Source organism: Quercus suber, unplaced genomic scaffold (assembly GCF_002906115.3).
Source record: "Quercus suber isolate HL8 unplaced genomic scaffold, Cork oak 2.0 scaffold_385, whole genome shotgun sequence".
Lineage (NCBI taxonomy): Eukaryota > Viridiplantae > Streptophyta > Magnoliopsida > Fagales > Fagaceae > Quercus > Quercus suber.
In genome coordinates this window covers 559,694-580,637 of record NW_027069837.1, presented here as the reverse complement: position 1 = coordinate 580,637, position 20,944 = coordinate 559,694, and the positions used below count along the sequence as shown (strand labels likewise).

The following is a 20,944-nucleotide window of genomic DNA, read 5'->3' as shown; positions in this document are numbered from 1 at the left end:
CACACCTCAAAAGAATTTATATTTGTGGAGTGACCACTGTACCAAAGGTGCGCGGTGGTAGCGGCGATACAATTTACACTAACAATAAACCGTAATAGTTCCAAAAGCTATCTACTGAACCTACAGAAATAGCAGAAAACTATAATACACAGGTCACATTGTTTGAGTGTGTTAAGTTCTAGTTATACCTAGTGTAAGTTTTGTTAATGTTAATTTACTTAATAACTTTTTTTTCTTATACATTCTATGCCTGCAAAATTTTACAAAATGTCAAAATGATTAAATATCAATAACTATTTCATCTAAAAAAAATTAAAATTTTTTTTAAAAAAAAATTATGCACAAAATAAGAGGTTATATATTGCTCAGTTTTATAGTGTGGCGGGACATTGCAATTAGATTATAGTTACGAGGGAAGTGCAATTCAATTTGGTCCTTTTTTTTCTTAAACAATTTTAGAGAAGAATCGATTGTTTTTTTTTTTTTTTTGAGAGTTTCAACCTATGGCGACCGCTTCTAATGATAGCTCTTTATCATCAGACCAAGACACCAATCAATTTTTAGTGTAGGCGGGGATTGAACCTTAGATCTCTTATACAACCATCAGAAATTTTACTAGTTGAGCTAAATGGAACCCACAGAATCGATTGTTATTACTTGTTAGAATCCAACTCACATTTTAACAGGTAGGTTTTATTTTATATATATATATATATATATATATTACATAAATATAGGAAAAAATAAAATTTATTAACACATATTTTCCATAATTATCCAAAAAGTCGAATATGTAATTGTACTACTAAGCTGGGATGTTGGTAGGTACAATGTTTCTGGGATGTTATGACGTTTTAAAGCAAGTTTACATACTCTCATTTGATATATCTTAAATTTGGCACTATTATTCTCTCTCTCTCTCATGAAACATCATAAATGGGGAATAGTTTTTCTTCTTGAGGGGTGACAACAATTTTAGCTAAACTGTCATAGATTAATTTCTATGTGCTTTATTCAGGTGAATCTTTTGTAATCATTCATTTTCCTCTAGTAAAAGATTACGATAGGCCAATAGAGTAATGATTATCACACACTTACTATTATACACTTATCATACACACACTATCACATGAACTGCAATTGTGTTTTGAAAACACAATTTCAAATAGAGTGTGCAATAAGATTTTTCTTATGAAATAATTCATAAAACATCATAAATGGGGAACAGTTTTTCTTCTTTGGGGGCGGCAACAATTTGAGCCAAACTATCATGGATTTCCTTTTCAAATCCCCTTTCGTTGAACCAAAAACACGAAGTAAGCATCAATTTCAGAATGCCACTCCCCACCGCACAAATTCAGAGCTAAAATCCAACTGATGCAGCACAAGTAGAAAATAGGAAATAAAAGAGTAACAAAAGGAATAAGTTAACAGAACAAACCCTAGGCTTCAAGATGAGAAATTGCGCATTGTAATCGAAGTCTATATTTTAATAGAACTCTTGTTGTTTTGATGGTAGTGTGTGTGTGTGATAGTATAAGTTTTATGCAGCAGCCAGCAGGTATGTTTGTTGTGTATATTGTTTGTTTTGTTTTACCCAGTGAGAGATGGTGTTTATTACGAAGGAATATTTGAGATGGTATTTTGTATTTGCAATTTATTTTTGTTTTTATTTTAATTTTTCAATACCATTAAATAAATAAAAACGTTAAAAGCAATTAGTTTTGAAAACATTTTTAAAAACATTTTATGAGAAAAGAAAAAAAAAAGTAACTAATTTGTTTTACAGTTTTTTATATTTCCTTTAAAAGTTGTATCAGATCATAAAATAGTCTATTAATAAATGTTTTAAGAATACTCGTTAATTGGACCTTTAAATAAATTGTGTTTACTATGTTTTTAATTGTTTATGGTACTTTCCCTTTCAAGTAATTCTTCTCAAGGAAAAAAATAATAATTCTTAGGTACTTTCGAAGTACGAAGAATAATACATATTCTTCTCACATTCATGATGAGATCTACTTATTAAATTTAAGGTAGAATTCACCATAAATCTAAGAGGAAGAAACATTATTTCATTATATTATAAGACTAGCTCAGAATTGCAACGAAAGATTTTTGCTTCATTGCTTCTCGTGTTTTCTGTGTGAAGTGTAAACACAGTAAAGTAATTTTTGCTTCATGAAATAAATTGTTTGAAAATTTTAAAAAACTCAGCAGCCCGGTCCAATACTTTCGCTTCAAAAAAGTTTTAAAAAAGCTCAGCCCAAAATTATTAATTAACAAAATTCAAAAGCCAACCCAGCCTAATATTTAAGCTTTAAAAAGCTCAACCGGCCCAACCAATTTGCCGTGAACGTGTAGTGGTTGTCACTCTGCTTTTTAATTTACAACAGCAGCAACAACAAAGATAACAGCAAACAGTATGTGGAGCTTTTTCCACGCCCAACGCTGGCTGCCAGGCCAGCACTGTCACCGAAAAGCGTCTACAAACATGCATACCTAACTCCAGAAAGTCACAGCACAACTCATGTACTTATTATTATTTTTTTTAGCATAAACTCAAGTATTTCTTATTTTTAGTATTATTATTAATCCCCCTAATACTAGTTCCAATTTCCGACAAAATGCCTCTAGCATGTAACCCCTGTTTTTTTTTTTTTTTTTGAAACTACGTAACCCCTGTTTTCTACGTTTAAAATGTTGATTTCTTTAATCAAACAAGACTTGGGAAGATAGTGACAGAAAAAAAAGAAAAAAATGGCCTTGGCTTGCTTTGCATGACAAGAAAAAAAAGGCAAGTGGGCCCCATTATGATTAAGAAGACAAAAATAGCTTCCCCTTGACATACATGTCTATCCCATTCCCAGCCGGCTTTTTAGTTTTTACAGCGGCCTGCAACTCAGTTCTCGCGATAAGGTCGAGTTTTTGAGTTGCGATGTGAACACGCATTCTTATCAAATAAATTTAAAGTTACATCATGCTTTTTAGTTTTTATGTATAAATAAATCTAAATTATTAACAAATTATGAAATTAGATATACATGACTTAAAAATTATTAACATTTTTGTCCACCATTGATTAGTGCAACTCAACCTACCACTTTTCATCAAATCAATATATTATGAAATTGAGTAAAAGAATAGTTGGTCACAGTAACAATTTTATATACACTTTACTGCAATTTACTTGGGTGTCAACTTGATTGAATTAGATCATTTACACAAGCATCCACCACCTAAAGCACTTTAATTAATAATTGAAATCCAAACAATTTGTGACCATGTATATTACCAACCTTCTTGTTATTTTCTATCATTTTCCAAACAAAAATAGATTGGATTAAGATGATCCTTATGAAAAGATGTCTTGAGGAAACAAAGTTGGCTTTAAACACCCCATTTCATTCTAACCTATACCTGAATTCCCAAGTCCTTATGATGAGACAATCATTCGCTACTAAAATTATCAGCATCGTGTATTGAGTGCAATGAACATATAAACCTAAAAGTGGCACAATATAGTCTAAGCTCAAGCCTAACTATGGCCCAATAACCAAGCCCAAAAGTCTATTTTTGATCTAATCTAGTTGAGACTTACAAAAGGAGCATACGCCGGATATATGATGTGTATGCACCTAATATTTGGCGTACACACCTTCTGGACAGAAGCCTCAAATCACTCCATTTTTATTTTTGGGAGAATCTAGGACAATTAGCTTGATCAACTAGCTGCCTAAATGTCTAACCTAACCCTAGACCTCAATTTTTCCTATTAAAAAAAAAACCCACTTTCACCATCAAAAGGGTTAGACTTTTTACAACTACAGAAACTTTGTTGAAATACATCCAAAAAATTAAAATTCAGCATCGTGTATTGAGTGCAATGAACATATAAACCTAAAAGTGGCACAATATAGTCTAAGCTCAAGCCTAACTATGGCCCAATAACCAAGCCCAAAAGTCTATTTTTGATCTAATCTAGTTGAGACTTACAAAAGGAGCATACGCCGGATATATGATGTGTATGCACCTAATATTTGGCGTACACACCTTCTGGACAGAAGCCTCAAATCACTCCATTTTTATTTTTGGGAGAATCTAGGACAATTAGCTTGATCAACTAGCTGCCTAAATGTCTAACCTAACCCTAGACCTCAATTTTTCCTATTAAAAAAAAAACCCACTTTCACCATCAAAAGGGTTAGACTTTTTACAACTACAGAAACTTTGTTGAAATACATCCAAAAAATTAAAAGCTAAGAGTTTAGGCTAGAAGGGCAAAAAAGGTGAGGATTAGATTGATCTTCAACCATTTTTTGTTAGAAGATAATTTCCTACTCATTTGCATTCAAAACTTCTAGTTGGTTCAAGCTTGCTAGCACACCACTTAGGGTCATTCAACCAACCGCAACCAAACCATTTGAATCATTCCTCCACACACACAACTACGCTAGTCAATTTCAGCCGTGGGACTAGTAATCAACATCATTGTAAGTGCTACAAGGAGGAGATGTGGATATTTCCCATGAATCATACTCTCCTCCTCTATTCTTCTTTCTTTTATGTTTTTGTTGTTGTTTTAATGCATTAGTATGTCGTTTTAATATCATAACATATTTTGTGTTAGTTGTTTTATTTATTTCCTTAATGTTTATGCAAAAACTTATTTGTGCATAAAAATTTACAATCAAAACAATGAGAAAATGTCATTTTTTAGCATAATTTTTAGAACGATTTGAGCACTTTTGAGTTGTGATTACTTCCAAACTATTGAGAACTCTTTAATTACCTTAGGTTGGCATATGCCAAGCTCATCATTGGGGCTGAAAACCAAAGTTTATTAACCGGTACAAAATGAGATGTCTACAAAGATTGGTTCCCAGTTTTTATTGATTCTTGACTGATTTTGATTGGTTTTTTTTCCCCGGTTTTGACCAAATAGGTTCTAGGTTTGGTTCTCAACTAGACCAATTGAAATGGTAGGGCCAATACAATTTTTAAAACAATGGGGTTTCAATTTAAGTGGGTTTATGATTTGGAGTTTGATTTTAATTTGGATTCAGATGGGTTTTCGTTGGTGGGTTAGTTGGTACTTTTCCTTCGTTTTCTTGGAAACCAAGGGAAGGGGTTATTTGTTGAAAAAAGCATAAAAACGCATTGTCTAGGTTGGAGCTATGAATAGTTTGAACTCTTAACTTGACACCACGCCCTTAATACCAAAATTTTGTGAGGTGGTGGCAACTTGGTATGTGGAAGGATCCTCACATTCTGCTATTAACTCTCAATCAGGTAGGGTTTATGACTTCGTTAGAGACTCTTTTATAATAGCTCTAGGATTCCATGGATTGGCATCCAAATCAGGTACCTTCTGCATCTCCCTTACTCCTTAAATTTTTTCTTGGAATATTAGAAACTGAGATTTTTCTTAACAACCAAATATATTCTTTAAGGGAGAAGGTGTACATCTTGTTCTTCCGTGAAAATATTGAAATGTAAAAATTATAATTATAATTTAATTTGACTTGATTTTAAGATTTAGTCTAAGAATTTTTTATAAAAATTATATTATTCTATAAAATGTAATAAATAATTGGCGTAAATGCACTTTTAGTCCCTACATTTTTACGTTTTTCTATTTTAGTCCCTACATTTTATTTTTTCCACTTTTAGTCCCTAAAACCAATTTACGCGTTCCATTTTAGTCCTTTCCGTCAGTCAACCGACGGAAATAGCTGAGGTGGCAGCCGGAGCAATTAAAATATTATAAAAATGCCACGTCATCCATGACACATCAGCATATAAATTTAAAAAATTAATTTATTAATTTTAACTAAATAATAAAAATAAAAATACAATTAAAAACTAAAATTCATAGAATTAAAACCGAATTTAAAAAATCATATCAAACTCAAACTCTATTCTCTCGTCTCAACCAACCCAAACAAAAATTTATCATTAGATCATTTTGACTTTAAGTGTATTTACTTTTCTTTAAGTGATCTCACTCTAAAATCATGATCTGATTTTAGAGAGAGGGAGAGAATGAGATGAGATGAGGTTTGGAGCAGATCTAGAGGAAGGGGGCTGGCCATTTGGAGCAGATCTGAGGAAGGTGGCCGACGGTTTGGAGCAGATCTAAGGAAAGGGGTCGACGGCTTGGAGTAGATCTAAAGGAAGGTCTCGATCTTAATCTTGGTCTCGGCTCCAGCCTCCGTCTTGGTCTCGATCTCGGCCTCCGTTCTGGTCTCGATCTCGGCCTCCGTTCTGGTCTCAGCCTCCGTCTCGGCCATAATGGAGCTCGCCGGTCTTGGCCACAATGGAGCTCGCCGATCTCGGCCACCGTCTTGGCGTGGGTTTGTTAACTGATCAGTGGGGTGGTGGTGGCTTGATTGTGTCGATCATTGGTGGTTGGATCTGGGTTTGGTTGTGTTGGTTTGGGTTTGATTGTGTTGATTTGGGTTTGTTGTGATTGGTTTCTTGATCTGGGTTTAATCTGGGTTGGTTTTTTAACTGGGTTTATAGGTTTGATTTGTTGAGAATTCGATGTTGATTGTGTTAGAATTTGGGGAAGAACATGAAGAATTGAATGAAATTAATTTGTGGTAGATCTGATGGTGCTGGGTTTGATGATCTCTAAGGTGTTGAATCTGGGTTTTTTCTTCTTGTTTTCATTTATGTCGTAGTGATTTGGGTTTGAGTTCTTGGGTTGCTAGGTTTGTGTTCTTGTGATGGGTTTGAGTTCTTGGTTACTAGGTTTGATTTTGGAAGAATATGAAGAACATAAAGAATAATCTTGGTTGTTGGGTTTATTGCTATTTTTATTTTTATTATTTAGTTAAAATTAATAAATTAATTTTTTAAATTTATATGCTGATGTGTCATGGGTGACGTGGCATTTTTATAATATTTTAATTGCTCCGGCTGCCACCTCAGCTATTTTCGTCGGTTGACTGACGGAAAGGACTAAAATAGAATGCGTAAATTGATTTTAGGGACTAAAAGTGGAAAAAATAAAATGTATGAACTAAAATGGAAAAACGTAAAAATGTAGGGACTAAAAGTACATTTACGCCTAAATAATTTGTGTTACAAGTAGATTGGGCCGACTAGTATACTTCATAAGCTACACATAAGCAAAAGCAAAAAAGTACTAAAAATCCAAAAAAAAAAAAAAATATAACTTTTAAAATGTAAAATTCAAATTTTAAAATTTTAAGCTATCAAATTTAAAAACCTCAAATTTAAGAGGTTTGTTATGTAATTTAACCCAAAAATAAAAAGGCAAAAACAAACGGCAAAGTTAAAAAGTTGAAACTCAAAAAGGGAGAATTATTAGAAAGAAATGAAAAAGAATACCGCGGTGAAAGTGAAACTGAAAGGCAGTTAATTGATTCCATACATAACCCAAAAAAAAGAATAAAAGAAGATAGTTGTTCCTTTGTTTATAATGAATAACCCTAGGGTGCATGGGCCCACTAACCAAGTGGTGTACTGGCTGGCAGACTGTTCTGACAGACTGGTTCTACACATAGGAATATAGGATCAACAACAACAAGAAAGCCAACAACAACCTTCTTCTTGCTCATTCTCCAATTTCTCTCTCTCTCTCTCACACACACACACCTCTCCTCCCTTTTTTAAGCCCTTCCACTGTCCCCCAAGAATCTCTGCTATTCTATACATACACACCATACGCTGATCACGCAAACACAAACTCAAACCCAGCCCAAAACTCAAACACAAACACAAGTACAAAGAAATATATAGGTTTTTTTTTTCTTCCATGGCTGAGGAACAGCATCAAAAGCCAGCGCCAGAAGTAGCAGCCTCATCAACGGTAGTGGAGGAGGTGGTGGAAGTGATCCCACCTGAGAAACCCATCACAGAAAATGAACCAGCTCCAGCACCAGCACCAGAGCCGGAGCCAGAAGCACCGGAAAAGCCTGTTACTTTTGAAGAATTGGTGGAGGGAGAAAAAGCCACTTCGATAGAGGAAGTGGAAAAAACCAAACCGTCAGAAGAAGCAGTTAATATTGCCCAATCGGATTCTTTCAAGGAAGAAAGCTATGTAGTTGGGGAGCTCCCTGATTCACAAAAGAAGGCACTTGATGAGCTGAAACAGCTCATCCAAGATGCCCTTAACAAGCACGAGTTCACTGCTCCACCACCACCACCACCACCACCACCTAAAGAAGAAGAGAAAAAGGAAGAGAAGAAAGAGGAGAAGGAAAAGTCTCCTGTTGCTGCTGCTGAAGAAGTGAAAGAAGAATCAAAGACTGAAGAAGTGAAAGAAGAATCAAAAACTGAAGAAGTCAAAGAAGAGGCTTCAAAATTGGAGGAAGAAGTGGCGGAAGCCAAAAAAGAAGAAGAAGAAGAAAAAGAGTTGATTGCTTTAGTGACTCCTAAAGTGGAACAAGAAGCCTCGCCCTCGATTACGATTGAAGCAAAAGAAGAAAAAGAAGAGAAGGTCACACCACCACCACCCACTGAAGAGGTTGTTGCTGTTGTTGTGGAAAAGGAGACCTCTATTGTCGATGAGGATGGTGCGAAGACTGTTGAGGAAATCAAAGAGACCATAGTGGAAGTCTCGGCTCCTCCTCCTCCGCCCACAACAGAAACAAAAACAGAGGAACCTAAAGAAGAAGTCACTCCTCCTCCAGCTCCCGAAGAAGTCTCAATCTGGGGAATCCCGCTTCTTCTGGACGAGAGAAGCGATGTAATTCTCTTGAAATTCCTTAGAGCCAGGGATTACAAGGTGAAGGATGCATTCACTATGATAAAGAACACGGTCCGTTGGCGCAAGGAATTCGAAATTGATGCTCTTCTTGAGCAAGATCATGGGAATGATTGGGACAAGGTGGCTTTCACTCATGGATATGACAAAAAAGGCCATCCTGTTTGCTACAACGCCTTCAGTGAGTTCCAGAACAAGGATTTGTATCAGAATACTTTCTCAACTGATGAGAAGCGCCAGAAGTTCCTTAAATGGAGGATTCAGTTCTTGGAGAAGAGTATTAGGAAGCTTGACTTCAGTCCTACTGGCATCTCTTCCTTTGTTCAGGTCAATGATTTCAAAAACTCCTTTGGAATTCGCAAGAGGGAGCTCTGGCAGGCCACCAAGTTGGCTGTTCAATTGCTTCAGGATAACTACCCTGAGTTCCTAGCTAAACAGGTACATAAATATTAATTTTTCCTTTAAATAAAATTTTAAAAAATTGTTTAATTAAATTTGGGTTTTGATCTTCTTATTGACTGGTGGGGTTTTTGGTTATTGAAGGTGTTTATCAACGTTCCATGGTGGTACCTTGCTTATAATAGAATGATTAGTCCATTCCTGACACAAAGGACCAAGAGCAAGTTTGTATTTGCAGGCCCATCCAAGTCTGCTGAAACACTTTTCAAGTAAAAAACTCTACTTCATTCATTCATTTCTTTCTCTGTACCTTTGTATATGGATTCATTTCATGGTCATTAAATTTTAGAAATCTAACATGACACAGTATGTATATTGTTAGATCTGAAACAGAAAATCTTAATCCTGAAATGAATGAAATGGAAAAGGTTTAAAATTGGGCCTGTTTCTCTTATTGATTCACTTGTTTGGTTAATTAAACAGATATATAGCTCCTGAGCAAGTGCCAGTTCAGTATGGTGGGCTGAAGAGGGAGGATGAACAAGAATTCACCACTGAAGACCCTGTTATCGAGTATACAATCAAACCATCATCTAAAGAGACCATTGAATTCCCATATACTGAGGTACTGGCCAGGCCTACCTTTGATCAAATAAATAAAATTTATTAATTAATGGACAATGTTATAATTAGCTGTGTATCATGTAATTTATGATTGGGAATTGTTGAATTTTGTAGACTGGCTTGCTTGTTTGGGAAGTCAGAGTTATTGGTTGGGATGTCAGCTATGGAGCTGAATTTGTGCCGGACGAGGAGGGCGGGTACACCGTGATTGTACAGAAGTCAAGGAAGATTGCCCCAACTGATGAAACAGTGATCTCTAACAGCTTCAAAGTAGGAGGGCCTGGTAAAGTGATGCTTACCTTTGATAACCAAACCTCCAAGAAGAAGAAGCTCCTCTACAGGTCCAAGACCAAACCATCGTCAGACTAAGCTTAATTAAGCAAATACCTTTGTGGCCGGTGGGTGTATATTCCTGTCAATTGGGAGGGCATTGAATTGCAGAATAAGCAACAGGGTTCTTTGTTTTTAATACAGGGTTTAATATTTCTTTGAAACTTAATTTTGTTTGGAAATTTAAAATGTGGGGGTGAGGGATTTTATTTATATGTTCTTTTAAAAGTTATTTTGGGATTTTTGTTGTTTGGTTTGAATTGTAAACCATTAATGGTGAAAAAACAGTCTGGGACTCGGGATGCATGAGAGACAAATTCTTAAAGTACATATGGTTGGGGAATGGAGGTGTGTCGAATGTGAACAGAAACTTTGTTACTGCCTTTCATACGCTTGCCTGTAAAATTTGTGTAAATTTCTCGTATTTTTTCATTCCTTGGGCTATCTTAACTAATGATTTGTTGATTCATTTTTGTTGGCTGGTTTTCTGCTTATTTTACATACCCAAATGGCCTATGAACATGAACCAGTTCCATATGAGAAAATCTATGACCACAAATTTTTTTTTTTTTTTTTTTTTACCTTGACTTTAACACAATTGTAAGTTAATGTAAAATTGATAGAAAACCACCTAGTTTGTCAAGTTAGAGTTGACAAAAAAAAATTGTTGTCCCATCCTAGACCGCTTGTTTTATATCTGACTTGTTGCCAATGTTGATTCTATGGTTTGGTAAGTCCACTGGTATGTTCGGTCAAAATATTGACAAGAGAGGCCCATATGGATCTTAGAAAGTAAGGAAAAGTAAAATGTTTAATATTCAGAAGTGAAAAGTCTATATTAAGATCATATACTGATATTTTTCAACCATAAGAAATGGAAACTAGTGGAATCAATTCACCCCTAAACATTGAATCAAACAACTTCCGAAAGCACCTAGGTTGCTATTTGGAACCCCCCATAAAAAACAGTTTAAGCAAAAAAAAAAAAAAAAAAAAAGAAGAAGCAGCAGAATGAACTGAACCTGAAAATGGATTGGCATCCAAATTAGGTACCTTTTGCATCTCCCTTACTCCTTAAATTTTTTTCTAGGAATATTAGAAACTGAGATTTTTCTTAACAACCAAATATGTTCTTTAAGGGAGAAGGTGTACATCTTGTTCTTCCGTGAAAATATTGAAATGTAAAAATTATAATTATAATTTAATTTGACTTGATTTTAGGATTTAGTCTAAGAATTTTTTATAAAAATTGTATTATTCTATAAAATGTAATAAATAATTTGTGTTACAAGTAGATTGGGCCGACTAGTATACTTCATAAGCTACACATAAGCAAAAGCAAAAAAGTACTAAAAATCCAAAAAAAAAATATAACTTTTAAGTATAAAATTCAAATTTTAAAATTTTAAGCTATCAAATTTAAAAACCTCAAATTTAAGAGGTTTGTTATGTAATTTAACCCAAAAATAAAAAGGTAAAAACAAACGGCAAAGTTGAAAAGTTGAAACTCAAAAAGGGAGAATTATTAGAAAGAAATGAAAAAGAATAGCGCGGTGAAAGTGAAACTGAAAGGCAGTTAATTGATTCCATACATAACCCAAAAAAAAGAATAAAAGAAGATAGTTGTTTGTTTATAATGAATAACCCTAGGGTGCATGGGCCCACTAACGAAGTGGTGTACTGGCTGGCAGACTGTTCTGACAGACTGGTTCTACACATAGGAATATAGGATCAACAACAACAAGGAAGCCAACAACAACCTTCTTCTTGCTCATACTCCAATCTCTCTCTCTCTCTCACACACACACACCTCTCCGCCCTTTTTTAAGCCCTTCCACTGTCCCCCAAGAATCTCTGCTATTCTATACATACACACCATACGCTGATCACACAAACTCAAACCCAGCCCAAAACTCAAACACAAACACAAGTACAAAGAAATATATAGGTTTTTTTTTTCTTCCATGGCTGAGGAACAGCATCAAAAGCCAGCGCCAGAAGTAGCAGCCTCATCAACGGTAGTGGAGGAGGTGGTGGAAGTGATCCCACCTGAGAAACCCATCACAGAAAATGAACCAGCTCCAGCACCAGCACCAGAGCCGGAGCCAGAAGCACCGGAAAAGCCTGTTACTTTTGAAGAATTGGTGGAGGGAGAAAAAGCCACTTCGATAGAGGAAGTGGAAAAAACCAAACCGTCAGAAGAAGCAGTTAATATTGCCCAATCGGATTCTTTCAAGGAAGAAAGCTATGTAGTTGGGGAGCTCCCTGATTCACAAAAGAAGGCACTTGATGAGCTGAAACAGCTCATCCAAGATGCCCTTAACAAGCACGAGTTCACTGCTCCACCACCACCACCACCACCACCACCTAAAGAAGAAGAGAAAAAGGAAGAGAAGAAAGAGGAGAAGGAAAAGTCTCCTGTTGCTTTTCTTCAAACTTGGATTTGCAGTCAGATTTGTGGATTTTTAGAGTTCAAGCCGTACACTTTGATGCATGGGTTTTGTGGTGGCTGTTGACAGCGACAAAAGCAACTTACTTCACCTAGGAGATCAATGGATCATTATTACAGATGAGAACTAGTGGGTTTTAAGGACACATCGAAAAAGAAGGAGAGAAGTAGCAGTGGAGAAAAGAAAAGAGAGAAGGAGGAGAGGAAAAATTCTGTGAAGACTGAAGAGAGGCAACAGTAAAATGATAGAATTTTATCTATTTTCAAATAAAATAATAATACTTTTACTGTACTCATCGTTTAAAAAATATATATATACATATTGTGGGGACGTGGGCCTAAATATATATTGAGCCTTGGGTCTTGTTCGAGGAGACACAGTGGTCCGAGAATAGATCAACAGTGAAGAAGGAGTAAGACTTTGAACTTTATGAGCAAGCTATGACTGTAAAGGCTGGAAGAGGTAGGCCAATGAGGTGTATCTCCTCGGCTAAACGAAGAAAGGGTCAGAAAGTGTGTTTTATCATCCATAATAACATTCCAAGAAGTTGTATTGATAAGGATATGCAATGCAAACATATAGGACAAATTGGATCCAAGAAATATCTAAGAAAAAGCTGTTACCACCGCATTGAATGCTCTGCAGTTAACTCTCTAGCAGCATTTATGAGGAGAAGAGCCCTGAACAGTGCTGCTTTGGTCGCCTTAACTCACAAAGGGCCTGTAAGGGTGTCCGATGGGACAAGCATTCAAGTAGTGGCTTGGATGATCGACAAGTGGAAGGCCAAGATCATTCAAAGGGAGATATATAATGTAAGAGACCCTTGAGGAAAAGAGGATCGAAAAATAGAGAAAGAAACACTGTAGCAATCAAGAGCTGAACTTATAATTAAACTTGAGAATCAATGTGTAAGAACTGATCTTTCCGGACTATGCTGAAGGCAATTTTTTCTAAATTAAACTAGTCTATCTACATTTTCTTGTCATCTGAATCCACTTTATTTGTTAACTAATTTATTAAAACCTAATTTTTTTAACTCACTCTCTACAAATTCATTATATTGGGTTTTTTGGGTCTAAGTTCATTTATCATTTGGGTTAGGGACCCAAATTTTGTCCTTACACATATAATAGATACTCTTTTATGTTTTTTTCACATTTTAAAATATGTTATTTAAAATAGAACAGAGTTTCTCTCCAACTCCTCATATATCTTTATATTAAGTGTGAATTTTGAAAATTTAACCGTTAGATTATATGTTCTTATTATATTCTTCATGCATCTAAAATTTCAAGAAGATAAAAAATTAATTGCTATCTCATCAAACAAATGTTAAAATTTCAAATTTTTATGATCTAAAATTGTGTACAAAAAATAAGTTTATTAATTGAATAGTAAATAATATATAATTTGAACGAAATTTGATATGCATGTTAAGAACATAAAGAATATGAAATTCAACTGTTAGATTTTCAAAATTCACAAAAAAAAATATATATATATAAGAAGTTGAAAAATTTCCCTCCACAATTTAAACATTATTTTGAGCAACTATACTTGAAATCTGCTGCTTAACAGGTCTAATTACCCTAATAATTAAATTTGTGTAAAACGCCAAAAACATCTTGAGCAAGGCAATAGGTGATTGATCCTGTTCCATTGGGGCTAACGTTTTTATTTTTAATTTTTAATTTTTAATTTTTAAAGTTTATGGCTTCTCGGGTACTTACATATTTTTGGTTGATTCCTTCATAGGATAGGGGTCCAAGTTTGGTTGGTAATCATTTTCCCCAGCATCTTAATTAAAGACGTGATTGATTGTGACCCTTAACCTCATATTCATTAATTGGCAGGGTCAAAGCGTGATTATGGTCTGATGAAGCACCCCTTGCGCCAATAATGTCATAAAATAATATCTTGTAATTGTATCAATATGACATTACGAGAGACCTCATGACTCGTGGCTCGTGCTGATTATTTGGGTCACTTTCGTGGTAAAAAAAAAAAAAAAAAAAAGTTTCCAATTTCCAAATGACTTTCTTTTCCATGACCGTCGGGATCTCATCATCAAATGCGCAAACCCTATGTTTTTACCTGCCGTGATAATGTTGTTTTCCTACTTATGATAAGAATCATGGACTTTTTTTTTCCTAATATATCATCAAGTGCATTATTATTATTATTATTATTATTATTATTATTATTATTATTATTATAAATGAGGCCAAGCACCAAGAATTGGACTAGGATAAGATTAGGGTGAGAAAGTTTGTTCTTCTTCTTTATTTATTTATTTTTTTAGATTTTATTGATTGAAGATTATGTTGTACATTGAAAAAAAAAAATTAACTAAACAATGACTTCCTCATTCTCTTTTGCAACACTAATAAAAAATAGAACTCTATTATACCATAAAGGTACATTAGCAAATGACATATAATAGAAATTTTCACAAATAGAATTAATTTCCTTAAGAATTCATGCGACCTCCAATGGACAAATTCTTTATGAATTGAAAAGATCAACTAGCTCTCCAAAGTTCTCTCCACAATTCTCTCCACAATGACAATAGCAAAATAATTTTTCTGACAGAAATATTAAGCTTGTCTCATGATTGAAGCTGTTGTAGTCTAGCTTTCAGCCAAATGACTTGTGCAAGATTCAACCTCCTCGTTACAGAGTGCCCATGAAAAAGAATGAGAAATCTTTTGGACAAAAAGTTTAGTTCTAGTTGGAAAATTATTGGCGATCTTCCTCTGTTGCCAAATAGCAACTTGGGGATCCTAAGCCCACAACAGTTTAAACTAAGAATTTTTATATTGTGAAAGGGCGTTGAACTTTGAAGACAACCCCTGCTGGCAAAACGTGTTGGAAAATTCTCTTCTTTATAGGTAGCTTGCCACTTCCTATGAACTTCAGTATCACTTTTTGTGTTTTTTTCAAAGAAGACAGCATTACTTTTTTTTGCCGTACTACATTAGGTTTAATTTCTAATTAAATTCAAATGTATAACTGGATTGTATTTCATCCTGTCCGAGTTATATTAGTAAGTGAAACCAATTATTTCAATTTAATTGGGAACCAAATTTTCCTTAAATAAAAAAAAAGAAAAAGAAAAAAGAACCAAATGTACTGTACCACCAAACTTCTGTCATGTGAGAAATACCCAAAATTAAAAAACATGGTCCTCCTTGAGGACACGTTCAAACTTCATATACCTTCTCTCTCAATTTGGTAAGGACTAGATTCGTGTCCATTTCTCCAATGTATTTGAATCTACAATAGAGTAATGCTATAGAAATAAACTATTTTATAATATTTTTACAAAATATTGATATAGTTAATTCTTATTATTTTTCATTTAAATTCACTATTAATATCACTTTTTTATCTACTAATAATTACTTACCACATTAATAATTTATAATTTTTTTATAAAATAATTTGTATGCCTAACATTATTACAGTATATGTGTCTAAAAATACCATGTGCCGCATGAAGCCACCACCCTGTTTTGCCGTTTTGGTCTACAGTTATTTTTTATAGTCTATTCGAGTAAGGATCAAAATACAATACATGATAGTGACCCAAATCAAAAAAGAAAGAGAAAAAAGACATGATAGTGACAAGCAGCTTGGTAATTGAAGAGCAATGGGAGAACCTATTCTTTTTTATCTTTTTTTAATAAGAGGGAGAACCTATTCTATGTTTGAATTTCAGCCCATTGTTTTAGTCTATGGAACTTGACACGTGTTTTTAAAAAAAAATTTGTGTCGGGCTTGTGTTTTGTGCTTCCAGTGCACTCCTCCAGGAAGCATTTGCACACTCAGCAAAAAAAAAAAAAAAAAAGGAAGCATTTGCACATTTGATAAGAACAAGAAAAGCTGATTTTTTTTTTCTTTTTTTTCTTTTTTCTTTTTTGCGTCTGCGTCTACCATTTTATTTTTCTTTTTAGAGTTGAAGAGGATTTGTTTTTCGGGCGTTGTGAATCCTTTGTGTAACATATAAATACCGCTTAATGAGATTAGGGTTTTAATATTGTTTTGAAAGAGAAAAATGTATTGCTATCTCTTGTATTTTTTTCTTAAAAATAGTGAAACAACAGTAATTCTGTAAATATAGTCAAATTACCAAATCAAGTAAATATTATCTTGTCTGATTATTTTCTTTCATTTTTTTCTTCTATTTTTTTCATCTCACAAATCTATATTCCCCTACAAAACTTGTGTTTGAATCCCATCCTGCACCTTTTCATTACAAAATAAAAAGAGGCTTGATAGTCATGTCAGCATATAAGTAAAAATGAGGAGATAATAAACTTTATAGGCGTTATCTCAAGGAAACCGTAAATGAAATGAGAAATGTTACATTTACAATATTTTTATAATATTTTTACAACAAATTATAAGTGGTAATTTGTTATTAGTATTCTGTTTGTTTCAGCAATGATATTTTCTAGAAAATAAGTCATTTTTCAAAAAATATTTTTCATAAAATTATCTAATTTTCCTATTTTTGGTAACAGCCTTAAATGAGTTAAAAAATAATCTCATAACTTCCTTTATTTAGCTTACTGTGAGATAGAATTGTTTTCCAAAAAAAAAAGAAAAAGGAAAACAATTTCTTAAAATAAGCTATACTTTTAATGTTGACTAAAGATAGTTTTCCTTTGACTTATTTATTATAATGCTACTAAACATTGAAAAGTATGAAAAACTATCTTTACACAATGTTTTCCATCGAATTTGAACCCTTAGAGTGTGTTTGTTTTGAGGTGAAATGGAATAGATGAAAAACTTTGGAGAGAAAATGGGAATGAAAACTTTTTTGAGTGTATTTGGTTGAATGGGGATGAAGGAAAATAAATGGTGGGGCTCAGGTGTTTTCTTCCCAGGCCCATCAAAAAGTTTTCTTCATAAAATTGAGAGAAAATTGAAAGGAGAAAATGAGGCTGCTTAATAAACAAAAATGCCCATATTCAGTATATATATATATATATATTTTTGTATTTTGTATGTATGTATGTGCTGGTCACGTTGCCTCTTTTTGTTTTTTTCCTGGGCGGTGGGTGGGCATGTTGCCTCATTTTTCCTTTTCTTTACTGGACTTTGCCTTCTTTTTTTCTGTTTTTTTCATGGACTTTGCCTCTCTTTTTTCTTTTTCTTTTTTTCTTTTTCAGTTGTGGGTGTGATAGTTTTTTTTTTTTTTTTTTTTTTTTTATATATTTAGTTTTTTTTGGATAAACACATGGGGTGTTTTTTTTTTAAGGAAAAAAACAGCAACAACGTGGGTTGTTTAACTTATTTTTCTATTATCACCGTGCACTTTTGGTGCGGTGGTCACTTCACAAGTATAAGTGTTTGTGGGGTGTGAAAGGCAAGGACCAGAGTTCAAGTTTCCAGGAGGGAGTTTCATACATATATACACTTAGATTAGGCTAGAGTAGAAATTCTATCTTGTATAAAAAAATAAAAAATAAAAAATAAATGTATAGTTACTTTGAAGAAGTGGATGAGTGGAAGAGTGTTCCTATTTTATAGGTAATGTTTTAGTGCAAGTTAGAAATGTATTTTTACCAGACTATCCTTTAGTTTTGTCTCTACTTAAACCTAGGGGTATAGGGGTATTTTGGAACAAAAAAAAATCCGGTCCAAATAGGGGAAGCCTCTTAAATAATAGTATAGATAAAGCTAACTAAATAAATGAAATTAAAATAAATTTATAACATCCAAATTCAAATCGGTCAAACTCAAAATAGATAATACATAATACATTCTTAGCAAAAATACACTTTTAGTCCCTACATTTTGGGCTTATTCTCATTTTAGTTCCTAAATTGATTTTGCGCCTACCTCTGTCCCTAAAAACAGAAAATCGTTTCTATTTTGGTCCCTACTATCAACCCACTAATAGAAAAGTCCTATGTGACAGACAAAGTGTATATGTGGCATGTTAGATGCTGACGTGGCTAATAAAATAATATTTAAAAATTTTTGTTAGCATTTTTCTCTCTTTTAAAAAATGCCAAGTCATATTTTAATTTTAAAAAACTGTGCCAGAAAAAAATGAAATAAAATCTAAACTTATGACTAAAAAAAAAAAAAAGTAATTAATTTAATTTCCTTTTCTTTTCTTTTTGTTATTATTTTGGAAGAAGATGTTCTTTGTGTTCATCATGTTCTTCCCAGAACATGACTATTCATGTTCTTGAAACCCAGCAAGCCCATCAAAACAGAATATCAAAACAGTGAAACCAAAATCAAAACAGAAGCCACCAATCTAAAATTAAACCGATCAAACCCATATGAAAAAAGAAAAAGAAAAAAAATCAAAATCGATCAAACCATCAAACCCATATGAGACCAAAACCAAATCAAACCAATCAAATCCATATGAAACCAAAACCATATCAAAACGATTAAACGGAAATCATACCCATCACCAATGTCAACCTCACCCAGCACCATTGAGTTCTCATATCAAACCCACTGTCGATCAACCCATCAAACCCACCGCCGATCAACCCATCCACTAGCACCAAGTTCCCAAATCAAGAAACTAAAACATTAGATCTTCATAAGACCAAACTCCATGGGAGAAAGAGAGAGGAAGCTCCACCTCGTGCATATCGAGGAGAGAGAGAGAATGGTTTAGGTCGAGAGACCATGCTCCCCATCTCTTCTTTCAATTAGTGCTGGGAATTCCTTTACATTGGACCTCTTGACCCTCTAACTTTCTTCATATTTCATTTTAGTCTTCTAACTTTACTTTCGTTTATTTCTGTCGTCTAAGTTTCAGATTTATTCAATTAAGGTCTTTCTGTTAACTTTTGTTAAAATTTTTAGGAAAAAAAAATCTAAAAAATATTTTTCAATCATTAATTGAATTTTTTTAATTTAAAAATTTTGAAGAAAAATTTATAAAATTGAAACATTAGCCACAACATATAACAAAAGTTGGTAGAAAAGTCTTAATTGAATAAACTTGAAAGGTAGAGGATTGAAATGAACAAAAGCAAAGTTAGAGGACTGAAATAAAATCTAATGAAACTTCGAGGGTTAGTTTTGCATTTTACCCATTTTCTTTTTTATGTTCAAATTTTTATGTGGCTACTGGGAAGCTTCAAGTTTACGTGGCTTCAAATACTTGAATAAGTTAAAACAAATAATCACCTTTTCTTTTATGTGGCTACTGGAAACTTCAATTTCCTTAAAAAAATTGAGAGGAAATTTCTTGTGGGCTACCAAATTATGTGAATATTTTTTAATTTATTTTCACTGTTTTGAGATAATTTTTTTTTTTCTTTTTGGGTTTATTTTAAAGGAAAAAAGAAAAATATTGGAAAAATAAAATTTATTATTATTTGTGAGAGATCAGGAAATTGCCTCTCAAAAAAGAGAGATTTTTGGAGTGCTTTTTAGGGCACCTCTCTTTCTAGGTAAGTGGTATAGAGTCGCCATTTATTTTTTTATACAAAAAAATAAGAAAAAATAAATAAAACTTTACATAGCTGAATCATTTCATCTTATTGATTGAATATAAATTACATATCTTGAAAAACTAAAAATTAGATAGCTTTGGGGTCCTAGTTACAATCTACCAAAAATACATGGCTTTTTGTCCGAATTACAATCTACCCAAAATAAAAATAAAGACAAGGCTTAGATTTACTTATCCAAAGACCTAAATTCGGAGGCTAGGTTATGGAATGAGAAGGTGTTAGGCACCATTCCGCCTAGACAGAGTTTGGTCTTCTAGACTGTTGTGACCAATGTATCTTTTTATGCAAGTTATGAACGATATGTTAAACATGTGAAAAGAAAAATTAAATCACCCAAATTTATTTATGAATGAAATCTCTTCTTTTGAAAAGAATCAGATTTGTTTTGGTAGGTAAAAAAAAATTGATTTTGATTTGTCAAAATACCAAATCTGTTTAGTAGTATGTAGAAAGAAGTGGTTTTTTGAGATAAAAATTCAGATTTGTGTTTATTACATAAAACAAAGTCTTTTGATTTGAAAAAGTATTAGATTTGTTTTTAAGAACTAAAAAAATGGTTTTTGATAACATAAAAATCATATCTGTTTTATGATAAAATAAAAAAGGGTTTTTGACAATAGAAAAATCAAATTTGTTTTTTTATATATTTTTAAAAAATAAAAAAGATTTTTTTTTTAAGAAGAGAGTTTCACTCATAATTTAAATTCATGCAACATGAATTAAATAAAACAAACACAAACACAATCATGTTTTATCTTCTTCTTCTTCTTCTTCATTTTTTTTTTTTAATAAATAATTTCAAAAAATCTGCATGCATTAAAAAAAAAAAAATCAAATCTGCATCTAAGGAAGATACGAATTAGTTTTGATTAAAAAAAAAAAAATTCAGATCTACATCTAAG

General features: G+C 33.2%; 1 protein-coding gene across 1 annotated transcript; it reads left to right on the top strand.

Annotated features, from left to right (window-relative positions):
- The first annotated feature begins 7,542 nt into the window (after window positions 1–7,542).
- LOC112001093 (patellin-3) lies at window positions 7,543–10,522 on the top strand. Its single transcript, XM_024033256.2, has 4 exons — window positions 7,543–9,175; window positions 9,281–9,405; window positions 9,620–9,761; window positions 9,875–10,522. Exons 1-4 carry the CDS (start codon window positions 7,787–7,789, stop codon window positions 10,127–10,129), a joined length of 1,911 nt encoding a protein of 636 aa, XP_023889024.2. The 5' UTR covers window positions 7,543–7,786; the 3' UTR covers window positions 10,130–10,522.
- The last annotated feature ends 10,422 nt before the right edge of the window (window positions 10,523–20,944 follow it).

Coding starts and splice junctions, on each gene's coding strand:
- LOC112001093 (XM_024033256.2), top strand. CDS start 7,787: ATGGCTGAGGAACAGCATCAAAAGCCAGCGCCAGAAGTAGCAGCCTCA. Junction 9,176..9,280: donor CTGAGTTCCTAGCTAAACAG/GTACATAAATAT, acceptor TGGTTATTGAAG/GTGTTTATCAACGTTCCATG. Junction 9,406..9,619: donor TCTGCTGAAACACTTTTCAA/GTAAAAAACTCT, acceptor TTAATTAAACAG/ATATATAGCTCCTGAGCAAG.